Below are 12,506 nucleotides of genomic sequence, written 5' to 3' on the forward strand. Positions count from 1 at the left end.
AAGGCTTCCTCACAGCTCAGAGGCACCAGTGGCTTGTTTTGACTACGGAGCCGGGATTTTCACAAAACATTGTTAACTGTGTACAAGTACATTGTGTGTGTGTTTTAGTTATGAGAACTATTTCTTCTCATGGGGTTTGTTTTTCACGACTAGGGAAAGCATCATGTGAGTCTGTTGGTCTGTGAGTTTCACATTTGTGATTAAAAACAAATGCAAGAAGTGCATTGAAGTCTGCCAGAATTCTGCAACTCCTTCTTCTTTAGGCTAAAAACGAAAGTATTTAAATCGTAGCATTATTAAAATGGTTTTGCATATGAAGCAGAGCATGAATGGTTAGCAAGAAAAAACACACACACACAATAAAAATGGGACCAATCCTTAAAAGTTGGAAAGGATAAAACTCCCACCAGGAAAGGCTCTTTCAAACTAAAAGCGTCTAAAGGCATTGTCCCAATGCTATCAAATTAGGTACAGCTGCTTTCCGCTTCTGGAAACACTCACAGGAAATAAATAAGTCCAAAAACAGGAACAAAACAAAAATTGTACCTCAGGGCTGGTGGTGTTGTCCCCTTCGTCCATGTCTGGAGGTGAGGCAGGAGCAAAGACAAAAACAAAGAGAAGACTGAGTTAAGAGATGACCGCAGCTTCTGATCCAAACTCTTGAACAACACAAGCGGAAAAAAAATTTTTAACTTTATCCTCCCTTTGTACTGAGCAATAAAACCCAGCAGTGAAGTGCTGGGGGACGAGACTTCTCCCGAAGAGACTTCTCCACAGCCACGGGAATTTAGACAGAGACTCCCCGGGAGCCTCTCCACACGGAGAGAGGCTGTGGGAGAGGTCTGTGCCCGGTGGCACCGCCAGACCCATCCCTGCTCCCTACGGAAAGCAAACACCGGAACGGCCCCGCGGGACGGGCACTGCCCGGGGACAGCACCGACACTGCCGGGCAGGGACCGGGCACCGACCGCGGGTCACCCTCATGGTCCCCCCCGGCCAGCCCCAGGTGCTCTGCCCGGCCCCGTTTCGCCAGGCTAAAGCTCGGGACACGGGCTCCAAACAAGACAACAACAACTCCTCCCGCCGGGCCTGAGGCACCGGCACCGGCCGGGGGCACCGCGCGGCTGCACAAGCCCGCCAGGCCCGCGTCCCTCCGCCGCGCTCCAGCGATCCCCGGCACCCTCTCACCTGCTCCTGCTCCTGCCCCCGCCATCATCCCGGTGCCGGTGCCGGTGCCAGCCCCTGCCCCTGTCCCTGTCCCTGCCCCTGTCCCTGTCCCGGTGCCGCCCGGGCGCTCGCAGTCCCCGGGCCGGGGGCGAAGGGCGCAGAGCGCAGACCCCGCCCGCCGCCGCCAGGGGGCGCGGCCGCGCCAGGCCCCGCCCACGCCGCGGGCCGCTCGCTGCTGATTGGCGGGGAAAGCCCCCCTAGAGCCATTCGGCGCGCGTGCCGCCTGGGGGCAGCATCGGCGCTGCGGATTGGCTGGCGCGGCGCGGCCAATGGGAGCGGGCGCTGTTGGGGTGTGCGGAGGCGGGAGCGCGGCGGGGCCGCTCCGGGTCGTGAGGGGGACCCGGCCCCGGTGCTCGCAGGGACCGGCTCCGCCTCCGCTGAGCCCCCCGGGTGCTCTCCGGGACTCGCTCCGGTTTCGCCAGTTCTTCGGTGCCCGCGGGGACCGGTCTGGTCTCTCTGAACTCCCGGCTGCCATCAAGGACCGGCCCGGCTCGCTGAGCCCCCGGTGCCCGCAGGGCCCGGCTCCGATCCCGCGGAGCCCTCGGTGCCCGGCATGGGGCTGCTGACCCAGCTAGTCCGCGGGTTGGTGCGCGGCGCCGACCGCGTGTCGCCGTTCACCAGCAAGCGCGGCCCCCGGAGCCACAACAAGGGCCGCGGTGCCAAGAAGCTGGGCGTGCTCACCCGCAACAAGAAGTTCCTCCTCGTCAAGGAGATGGTGCCCGAGTTCGTCGTGCCCGACCTGACGGGCTTCAAGCTGCGGCCCTACGTGTCGTACCGCGCCCCCGAGGGCTCCGAGCCGCCCGTGACGGCCAAGCAGCTCTTCGACCAGCTGGTGGCCCCGCGCATCGAGAAGGACGTGAAGGACGGCACATTCGACCCCAACAACCTGGAGAAGTACGGCTTCGAGCCCACGCAGGAGGGCAAGCTCTTCCAGCTCTTCCCCAAGAACTACGTGCGGTAGGGAGCGGGCCAGTGCGGGCCAGGCCCCGTCACTGAACATTACAGCAAACCCTTCTGCCTTGTTCTGTAATACCTGATTGAAATCCTGGTGAAATCTGCGGTTTGATTTCCCATCCGTGTCTGGTAATATCCTCTGGGAGACAGTCGTGCCTGCTGAGCAGAGCCTCTCTGGGGTTCTGAGGATGAGGGGTCTCTGACGTTTCTAAATACAAAGTACTGCAAAGTTTAAGAATTAAACTTTAAAAATTAAATTAAGACTGAAAGCGTTCACTTTGGGAGAAAAGAAGCAAGATTAGTGGGTGATGGTCTGTGGTGGTCACTTAGTCTGGAATAAGGGCTGCCAGACGAGTCCTTGCTGTGGTGGTTAAAACCCCCACATTTTCGGGGCTGGGCAGGGCTGTGATGGAGTGAGGGTGCTGCAGCCCCAATCACAGAAGGATGAGCAGGGATCAGCCACAGTGGGGATGGGGAAGGCACAGCTTTTCTAACTGAACTCTGCATTTTTCACCTCCTGTGAAGCTGATCAGAACAAGTCACACACAAGTGGCTGTTTCCTGCCTTGCTGCTGTTGGCAGACGTGGCCCTTCAGCCTTTCCCTTCTGAGACTTGCTGCCCAGCCAGGGCACTTGGCAGGTGCCTCACACCCCATGTGAAGGCAGATAATAACTGGCTTGCCTCATTTCTCTGAGCAAAGCAAGGCCTGGCCTAAAGCTTAAACCAGGCTGGTCCCAGTTGGTGTCACCGCTCCAGCTTTGCTGCCCTCGGGCTGTTCCCTCTCGCTCTCACAGGGCAATAAAAGCATTGCAACCTTTAAAACAGATACAGTGACACACCCTCGGTTTTCTCAGGAAACCGGATTGTCCACTCTGGATTGTCCCAAAGAATATTCACCCCTTGGACCCGAGCCGAGCCGTCCCAGGCCAGGGCAGAAGGTCCTCATAAGGACTGTCAAGTAATTTGATTTTTAAAACTCAAAACAACAAAAAAAAGATAAATCACTTATATTGGTTTTATTTTAGAAACATCCAAAAATAACATGTTTTTTCTTTAGCAAAAGCTCTTGTTTCCATTACTAATATGAATCTTCATGTAACAGTGCTCCAGAATGTTTACTAAAATACACATTCACCCTTGAGGAGGGGGTTTCAAAGCAGCAAAGTTCTCATCTGCTGCACCTCATTTAGTTGCAGCACTGTTACACAGAGACCTGTTGCTGGTGTTTCTTTCCCTCCAGACAACTCATTCTTTAGGACCCTCAATGACAAACCATGCAAGCTAAAAGTTACTGATCTAGTTTAAGCTGGTTTTTTGTTTCTATGAATAGAGAAAATGTTCCAGAAAGGGTGTTTTGCTGATATTTCACAGTGAAAAAAAGCTAATGGAGCAACCATGAGAAATCCTGCAGCCATTCCTGGAGGTAGTTAGGACAATGCTGTTAAGATTTTGGTTTCTGTACTTCAGATTTAAAAAGATGTCAAGAAACACCGCTTATACTTTTTGGAGGTTTTGATCTTAAAGCTGTTCACCTTTTAAAAACTGAGTTTGACTTTGGACCTAAAGGTGGTACTGTGGAGAGCAGAAAGAATGAGCTGAATACTGAGAGGCCATGGGGGTGGTTGAGTGGCACTAAAACATGGTGGGGTCACTACAGGATTTATCTGATCCAGGGCATGCTCAGCTGGGAATGATGAAGGAGTTTGCAGTCAGGTGATGAGTGATGGAAAATGATGGAGAAGCACCAGGATCCTCACAAGGAGGATCCCACAGCACTTCCCATCACACAGTCTGCACTTCCTTCTGAACCAGAACTCTCTGTTAAACATCACAGTGAGCACATTGCACTGCATCTGGCCTGTCTGAGCTCTTCTCCCATCGCACAGCCAAACCTCTGCTCAGGGGTTTGCTGAGGCATTCAGGAAACCTTCTGATCACTTACTGGGTCTGCACAGCAGCACAACCAAGTCTGGTTTGTGAGGGAAGGAGGAGAACGGGCTTAACAGACCCAATGTGAAATGCAAATCAGCCTTGAAAGGATTCAGATCTGAGGTACAAAGCAGCAGCCTGTGAGAGGAGGGCTGTTCCACCTGGAATTAGGACATTAAGGGAAAAACTAAATAAACCTGTCTGGTCATGACCACAGGCCTGTAAGCAAAGGCTTCTCTCTGTGCTGAAAATAAACCACCAGGAATCCCAGCAGTGTTAGCCTTGAAGGACTCCCAAGCTCAGCAGTAAGATGGGAAAGCCCAGGAGTAAGGACAGAAGTTAGGGCATTAAGTTCAAATGTCACTCTCGTTCAGGAGTTGTCCTCCCTCTTCATTGGGACTGGTCAATGCAAACTTTCAGCCGTTCTTTCACATGGAGATCTAGGACTTTGTACATCTGGAGGGGTCACCAGGCTCATCTCCCACTTCCAGACATGGAGGATGTTGTCATAGAAAGAACAAGTGGCCACAATGCTGGTTTCTTTGGGGCTGTCTGGAGCCCTGGCGGAGTCACTGCCTCTGTCCAGGCCCATTCCATTGGGTCTCTTGGCTCCTGAGTCAGAGCCGCTGGCTGACCCCGGATCTGCCCCTTGGGCAGCCAAATTTAAACCTCCCTTTAAACCAGAGCCCCTGACCAGTCCAGGATCCCCAGCCAGCTTTGGCCCTGCCCCTGCTGCGAGTGGCACAGCAGGGCTTTCACTCTCCTCATCCAGGATTACATCAAAAGTAGCTGTAGGAGACTCATAAATTATCTTCAGGTTCTGGACCTGCAAATTCAGCCTCTCGTCTCCTTGCCCTGATGCTCCCACGAGCTCCTCCGAAGGCTGGCACGCAGCAGCAAGGTCCTGGCTTGCAGGCAAGGAATCCCTTGGACACAGCCTTGACCAGTCAGCCCCATAGGCCAAGGAGTTGTGCAGGACATAGGATGACAGGATGATACACTCCTCTGTGTTTTCCGCTTAAAAAAAAAGATAAATTACTTAGAAATCAAGTTGTGGGTTGTGGCAGAGTGCTCAGCAGCCATTCCAGCATTGGCTGTGTCTCATGGGAACAGTTCTCTGGTTATTGCTTTCTTCACCACTGAGTGAAGCATTCCAGGAGGAATGAGGTACTGATATTTTTCAGCCACCTCTCAATGGCCCTGCTTCTTCCTGGGTCAGCAGCAGAGAACAAGAGGGTTTAACATGCATGAGATTAAAGAGCATCATTATTCAGAGTGCCTGAAGGCTCAAGACAGACAAGACTGATCACACCACAACATTCACTGAGCCATGAACACACCTGGGGGATTGCCAGGTCCTGGTTATTAATACACTGCAGATGTTCTTCCTGTCAGCTTTCAGCATTTGACTCTGACAGTAAGTGGATATCAAGTTCCTTCCTTCCCCAACCAGGAGAAATGCCATCCTCATTTCCTAAGCTGTTGATCTGGCCAAAGTCTGGAGAACCGAGGAAGCCAACCATCCTCTGTCAGACTGCATTTGTAACGTGAATGCAAACGACTTTTTCACCATGGAAGTACCTCGTGATTCACATGAAGGGCTTATTCATGTTATTCTGGATTAACCAGGCTGCAAAGCACTTCCTTCCTGAGGCAATAGCTGATTCCCCAGCAGGTCAGTGACTCCTGTTAACAGGAAAGCACCACCTGACAGTGGGAAGCACCTCTCTGAACCATCACAATGAACACAAACCCAGAATGGTTGTACCCTCACACCAAACACAAAGGCTTTCCTCCCATGAAAAGAAGTAATGAGAGATTTACACACAGATACTGACAGGGCCTTGGCACAACCAAGCAGGCCAAGAGAGTGCACAGATGTGGAAAAGCTGGAAGTTACCTCAATTTGGAACAGAAATCTATGGCTGTTAACACCATCTCAATCCTTCCTAATGCCTCCCATGAACCTGGAGGCAGCAAAGGAGCACAGCAGAGCAGCCCTGGAGCACCTCTGTTCCCTGGACACTCACCCAGGCTCCCGCGGCAGTCGAGGATCTTGAAGCCACTCTGCATGCAGGCTGCCAAGAGCACAAAATCACACGTGGGGTGCCACTTCAGCCTCCACACCCCACCTTCCACGTGGGTGTCAGCCAGCGGCTGCCTCATGTTCCTGGTGTCCCACAGCAGCACGTGCTCATCATAGCTGGGGAAACGCCACAAACAGGCAGAAAAGCACAGCCAAGTCAGGGCACAGAAGAAAGGAAAGACCACATGCTCTGCACCACACAGAATTTCTGCAGAGGCAGCAGCATGTTCAGGTAATAGAGGAGGTTGGTCACAGCAGCTGGAAGGGACTCACCTTCCTGTGGCCAAGAGATTCTCCCGGTGGGGACTGCACTGAATGCTGCACACACCCATGGAATGTCTGCAGAGCGAAGAGACAGCAATTTGAGAAGGGCTTCTTCCGTGAATTTCAAGGATTTTGAGTCCACATTATTTCATCAGGGTGTCTCAGGAGAGGTAAGCTCAAAATTTCAGTCCAGTGACCTACCCAAGCAGAGTTTCATCTACACAGTCCAACAGCCTTCCCAGGGACAAAACCTCTACTCACACCATCTCTCAGCACAACTATTTTCTAGTAATATCTACACCATAAACTGCTGCTCAAAGGCCCTAAGAACTCCAGCAGAACAACTCCATCCCCAGGAGGCTTTACTCCCAAAATTAGTATTTCCATACTCGTAGTCCCCAGTGTCATTTAAGTTCACATACAGAATTCCACTGGAGAGCTGTGTATATTGTTTTAACCGTTTTTTAAAGTAAGATAGAAAAGACATCATTTCAAATAACTAAACAGTGGAGAACAAAATATTTTCTAAAAAACATTCAATAATAATATATCCAAATTTAACAGAAAAATTGCCAAAATAAAAGTGTAAATCAGGATTCTTTCTTAGAAAGAAATTACCACCTTCTTCACATGTGGAAGTCAGCATTTGGTTTATTGTTAAAGGACATAGAGAAGAAAGTTTCAACCTGAAGTTGTTCTGATGAAAAAAACTAATAGATGCCTCCATTTCCCAAGGGAGGCAGAACCAGGATCCACTATTACTGAGCATCTCGGAATTCAGTGGCTTGGGCAGAGGCAGGGCAGCAGAGGGTGTTCCCACCCCACTGCTGGAGGGCTGGGCATGGACAGGTCTCACTCACCTCCTGCTGGTGAAGACTGGAGCCTCCGGACTGCACCTGGTGTCCCAGCCCTTGAGCAGGCTGTCATCCCCTCCTGCCCAGGGACAAAACACTGTGACCCTCAGCACCAGCCCTGAGCATGGGGCAAAGCAGTGCCAAGAGTCTGCAGCTCCTCCCGAGGGGCAGCTCCCGTCTCTGCTCTGGGACAGGGACAGGAGCCAGGGAACGGCTGGGGCTGGGCCAGGGCAGGTCAGGCTGGAGATCAGGAAAGGTTCTTCCCCCAGAGGGTGCTGGCACTGCCCAGGCTCCCCAGGGAATGGGCACGGCCCCGAGGCTGCCAGAGCTCCAGGAGCGTTTGGCCAGCGCTGCCAGGGATGCCCAGGGTGGGGTTGTTGGGGGGTCTGGGCAGGGACAGGGGTTGGATTGATGATCCTGGTGGGTCCCCTCCTGCTCAGGGCAGTCTGTGACACAGAGGTGATGCTTTCCAGCCCTGGGATCTCACAGAATTTAACAGACACATCAAAAATCACATTAGGCTCCCAATACTGATCACCACAGAAAACACAAGTGGCATCATTATGTTGGTACCCTCCTCTTTGGTAAGAAAAAGAATTAGAAGTCATAAAGACTGGAGTCAAACAGCTCTCTGGCTCTTAGCATACTGCAGGAGAATATAATCTTTTTTGCCAATAGCCACCCAAAGTACAGTTTTCAGGGTACAGCCTCTCCTAATTAACTCCCAACAAATTTCCACCATCAAGAAAAGAAGCCTTTCACCCCTAATCAGAGACCCCAGCTCTTTCAAGAGGTGATGAAAGCAGCTCACCCAACCCTGGAAAGTAAAAACCCAAAGAACACATCCCCAAACAAGCCCCACCCCACCAACAGCCCCCACGGAGATTCCCAGCCCATACAGACCTGAATACACGATATCAACGTCCCAGTAATTAAAAGCAGCAATCCAGGCCTCAAATTTGTGAGCTTCCCACTGGTTCAGGACATGCACAGAAGGAGCAGATTCATCTATGGAGAAAAGATTCAGCTTCCCCTCTGAATCACTGCTGATCACTTTTAAAGGGCATCCACTACAGCAGGGTACACAAAAAAAACATTGGGAATTACTGCAATAATCAAATATTTCCATTCAACTAAACACTAGCAGAGACTGGCAGCATGGTGGCAGGAATGACACATTCATACTTTTCAGCTTCAGCCTTTTCAGCTTCATCTTAAAATCACCTGCCCCAGTGACCACCCCTCCCTGCTCTCATGGGGGGCAACTACTCACACCCATGTCAGGGAAAAGAACCACTACTGGCTCTCGTCTTTCTCACAGATGCAAAACTTGACTTCTTACATGCTTCACATTACATCAGTAAACAAATTCCATGTGAAGAGGGTTCTTTTTTTTTTTTTTTTCCTCCAAGTCAGACTGACAATGCTCTTTCAGAGCCTCTTCCCTCTTCTGAATACAAAGAGATGTTTTATTTCCTTGCTATCACTGAAACCCAAAGCACTGGCTGATCCTGACCTTTCCTGCTCTCTTCCTGTGCCACAGTACAGTTACAGTTTCTATACACAGTGACCTTGGAGCACTGGCAAATGTTTTGCAATTCCCAGTGCACAGATTTTCTGGCATTCCCTGACATGAACTAGGTCCCTTCTGTTTGGTTACCTGCAACTGCAGGCACTGCTTCGGTGGCCTGGGGCTTCTTCCCAGTTCTGTATCAAATGATTCAACCACACTGAATCTCCCAAATTCCCACATAAGAGATACAGGGCTACCCCCTTCCTACAGAGATGTGAACATTGTACATTTGGCTTCTAGGAGAAGTTACTGGTCTTTCAAGTGACAACAATGACAGGTTTAAAGTGGCATTTCATTATGGCAACAATCATTTATCATGAAGGACAGAGACAAAAAGGAGGAATGTAAGAAGGAAGTCTAACTGGCAATTCTACTTACTCATTAACACATTAGCACACACAGAAACGGCTTTAATTAGCAAATTTGCCCTACAGCATTAAGCAGTGACTGCCTGATCCCCCTGGTTTCCAGCCTCACACCAAAGGCACCACTCTTCATCTGCACCTAGAGAACACATTAACCCCTCCTCCTCTTCAAGGTACAGCTATTCAGCTTATTTCACACAGCAATGCCATTTCTGAAATCTCATGTATGAGCAGTTGAGAGAAGGAGGAACCACTTCCAAGCCAATTCTCTCCTGTTTCTCACTAACCCATGATTAAACTTCCTACATGTGATATTATTAGCAGTTCTTAAGGAGAACTTCACACTAAAATTTCAGCTGTTCTAAAAGCAGAGTCGGAACCAGTGGCTCCATTTGCATCCCATTCTGGTCTTTCCTTTTAACAAAGTCAGCAAAAGACATATCCCTGGTTCAGCTGCTGCCATTCCCCAGAGCACAACCTCCCATTTGTTGTTGGTTTAGTCTCTGCTCCTGTTCCAGCGGCCGCAGTGTTTGTGTTTCTGTTACCTTTGCTCTGGAAATAGCAACTTCTAGAGCAGGGCCAGGGAGACAGCTGGGATCAAAAAAGTCAAAACCACTAAAGACTGCTTCATCCAAGCCCTCAGCTTCTCCTGAAAGTTGTCCCACACAGCCTGGCCTCCAGCCCCAGCCTCCATCTCCCATACTCACCATTGCTCTCGTCCAGTGGACCAGTCCAAGGACAAGGCCAGTCGCTGTGCCCCGAGATCCACCCTGAAGCGTGGCTCCAACATGCAGCTGTTCTTCTACTGGAAACAAAAGGAGTGGATTAAGACTGGGAAGACAGCAGGCACATAATGACAGGTGCACTGCTTCCCACAGCAGGTTTTCCAGAGACTGATGAGCAAACGAGGGTCCCACACTAAAGAAGCAATGAAATGTCCCACAGCACTGTACAATCATCCAGTGCTGCTTGAAGGGCAAACATGCACACACCCTTCTGCTGCTCGTCTCCCACCAAACCTCCCTTAAACTCTGCTTCTTCTCAGGGAGCGATGAAGTGGAGCAGAAGTGATGACCTGACTGCTGAATTGTCTTACAGACTGGCCTCTGCTTTCTTTGCTCTGTCAGAATGGCTCTGATCACCCTCTTCTCTCACCACCAAAAGAAACCCCACTCCAAAAATCCTCCCTGTTTTTACCAGCTTTGCACTTTCTGATATTTCCCAGTTAGGCCATACTTGCTTCCAGAGTTTGCTTCTTCCCTCCTCCTGCCTCTCCTCCCTGACTTTGCAGGTGGGTAGAGCCCAGCCCAACTCTTTGGTACCATGAACAAGTTCATAAAATTTATGATAAACATTATCAGAAGACAAAAGAAGTATTTAAAAAGCTAAGCATGCCGAGGAAGCCATGGAAACCAGCTTTTCTGCAAGCCCATACACACTACTAGTAAATGCAGAGATGTATCAAACATGGGTTAAAACCAGCTTCAGCATCAGCAGGCACTGCATCCACCCACCTCACTTCCAGTCAGGTGGCAAAATTCCACAGCGCCTGTGGAGTTTGCGATGCCAACCATGGGATGTTCTGCAACAGGAATGTGGCACCTAAAAGATCAAGTTAAACAACTCTCTAATGTCCATCTTTCTTGTATTTTAGGAGGAGAGCAAAGCCATAACTTTCATTCCAACATGCACAAGGAGAAGGTATGTGACCAAAAAAATCTCACATTAAAGTAAATCTAAGGCTCCTCAAGGTCCCACACACCTGCAAGGAGGGGATTCTGTACAAAGGAGATCTACTATATGTTATTATAGAAATAAATTAGGTACAAAGTTATGACCAGTCAAGTGAGCAGAAAGTATGAAACAGAAACAAGGCAGTCTTTGCTCATTGGAACAAACTGGAAAGTATTTCCCTCCAAGAAGTCAGGAACTGTTCCATTAGTAACTATTGTAATTGCTGCCATGCCAAAAAAGGATCCCGGGAGGAGCAGAGTGTGCTGCTGTGGCACCGAGCCTGGCCAGGCCAGAGTTACCATTTGATATCCAGGATGGCGGCCGTGTCGATGCGCTGGATCTCGGTCAGGGGGATGTACGGCTGCTCCTCGTTGTAGTGGTACAGGTAGAGCCGCCCCGTCCGGTCACAGGCCCCATTGCTCCCTCGGGAATCGCTCTGTGGCAAACACGGGAAAGAAAAGGGCAAGCTCAGCCGCGCTTCTGCCTCCGCACCCGAGATCCAGCTAGGAGCGAGGAGCAGGGCTGAGGGATGAAAGCCCCATCGGGGCCAGCCCCGCTCACCGGAGGGGCCGCTCTGCCCGCTCTCGAGCCACCCCAGCCAGGACAAGGCACGGCCCCGCCGCGACGACCCGGGATGGGGATGGGGCTCGACCCTGAGCGGGACCAGGCGGGGACTGGGGCTCGCCCTGGTGCGGTGTCGGCCAGGGATGGGGCCGGGGCTCTCCCCGGAGCGGTACCGAGCAAAGACGGGGATGGGGACATGGACTCGCTCCGGAGCGGTACCGGGCAAAGACGGGGATGGGGACATGGACTCGCTCCGCAGCGGTACCGGGCAAAGACGGGGATGGGGACGTGGACTCGCTCCGGAGCGGGGCCGGCTGGGGCCGGGGCCAGGGCTCGCCCCGGAGCGGGGCCGGGCTCACCTGGTCGGGCGGGCGCAGGTGGTAGGTGCCGCAGGCCAGGATGCTGTGCCAGCCCTCCACCGGGCACCACTCCACCGCGTCCGCGCTGAACTCCGTGTCCACCACCTGCAGCGTGCGCGTCCTGCACGGCGCGGCCATCGCGGGCCGGGCCCTGCTGCGCCGCCGGGGCGGCTCCCAGGAGGCTCCGGGGAGGCGGGGCCGCCGCCCGTCTGCTTCCCGGTCAGGGCGGGCCCGGGGCGGAGCTGCCCCCGCGGAGCCGCCTCTTCCCCGGGCCGGGCTGTCCGCGCCCGCGGGGCTCCCGCCGGGGTCCGAACTCCCGCCCAGCGCCCCCCCGGTGAGGGACCCCTGCCCTGAACCCGGCAGCCGCTCACGAGAAAAATCCGGGATCAGCCTTTCCTCGCCATCCTTCCAGCGCCTCGCTTAGAGACCTTCTCCACCCCGGCACTTCCCGAGGAGACACGGGCTGGTACCGCTGTTCCGGACCTCGGAGCGATCCTGGTCGCTGCCCTGAGCCTTTCCCTTTCCCCTCAGTGCTTCCCCAGTCGGAGGGCGGGTCCTGCACCCTCGGGATGCGCCCCGCAGCCATTCCCACGGCGG

General features: G+C 52.5%; 3 protein-coding genes across 4 annotated transcripts in view; 1 reads left to right on the forward strand and 2 right to left on the reverse strand.

Annotated features, from left to right (window-relative positions):
- The window catches only part of PNPLA7 (patatin like phospholipase domain containing 7), a 127,146-nt gene extending 125,898 nt beyond the window's left edge, over nucleotides 1-1,248 (reverse strand). For both annotated transcript variants that reach the window (XM_053996174.1, XM_053996173.1), the window contains exons 1-2: nucleotides 1,189-1,248; nucleotides 547-581 (exon numbers count right to left, since the gene is read on the reverse strand). In XM_053996174.1, coding sequence (XP_053852149.1) covers nucleotides 547-581; nucleotides 1,189-1,216 — 63 coding nt within the window. In that variant the 5' untranslated portion in view covers nucleotides 1,217-1,248. The remainder of the gene's footprint in view (nucleotides 1-546; nucleotides 582-1,188) is intronic.
- Nucleotides 1,249-1,497: 249 nt separating this feature from the next.
- MRPL41 (mitochondrial ribosomal protein L41) lies at nucleotides 1,498-2,438 on the forward strand. The gene has a single exon (XM_053996182.1). It carries the CDS (start codon nucleotides 1,781-1,783, stop codon nucleotides 2,186-2,188), a length of 408 nt encoding a protein of 135 aa, XP_053852157.1. The 5' UTR covers nucleotides 1,498-1,780; the 3' UTR covers nucleotides 2,189-2,438.
- A 744-nt stretch (nucleotides 2,439-3,182) lies between these two features.
- DPH7 (diphthamide biosynthesis 7) lies at nucleotides 3,183-12,070 on the reverse strand. The gene is made up of 9 exons (XM_053996180.1): nucleotides 11,910-12,070; nucleotides 11,286-11,422; nucleotides 10,767-10,854; nucleotides 9,960-10,054; nucleotides 8,218-8,384; nucleotides 7,321-7,393; nucleotides 6,470-6,535; nucleotides 6,141-6,313; nucleotides 3,183-5,127 (listed from the first exon to the last, which is right to left on the reverse strand). Exons 1-9 carry the CDS (start codon nucleotides 12,045-12,047, stop codon nucleotides 4,514-4,516), a joined length of 1,551 nt encoding a protein of 516 aa, XP_053852155.1. The 5' UTR covers nucleotides 12,048-12,070; the 3' UTR covers nucleotides 3,183-4,513.
- Between the last annotated feature and the right edge of the window lie 436 nt (nucleotides 12,071-12,506).

The sequence above is a fragment of the Vidua macroura genome, chromosome 21, assembly GCF_024509145.1.
Source record: "Vidua macroura isolate BioBank_ID:100142 chromosome 21, ASM2450914v1, whole genome shotgun sequence".
NCBI classification, from domain to species: domain Eukaryota; kingdom Metazoa; phylum Chordata; class Aves; order Passeriformes; family Viduidae; genus Vidua; species Vidua macroura.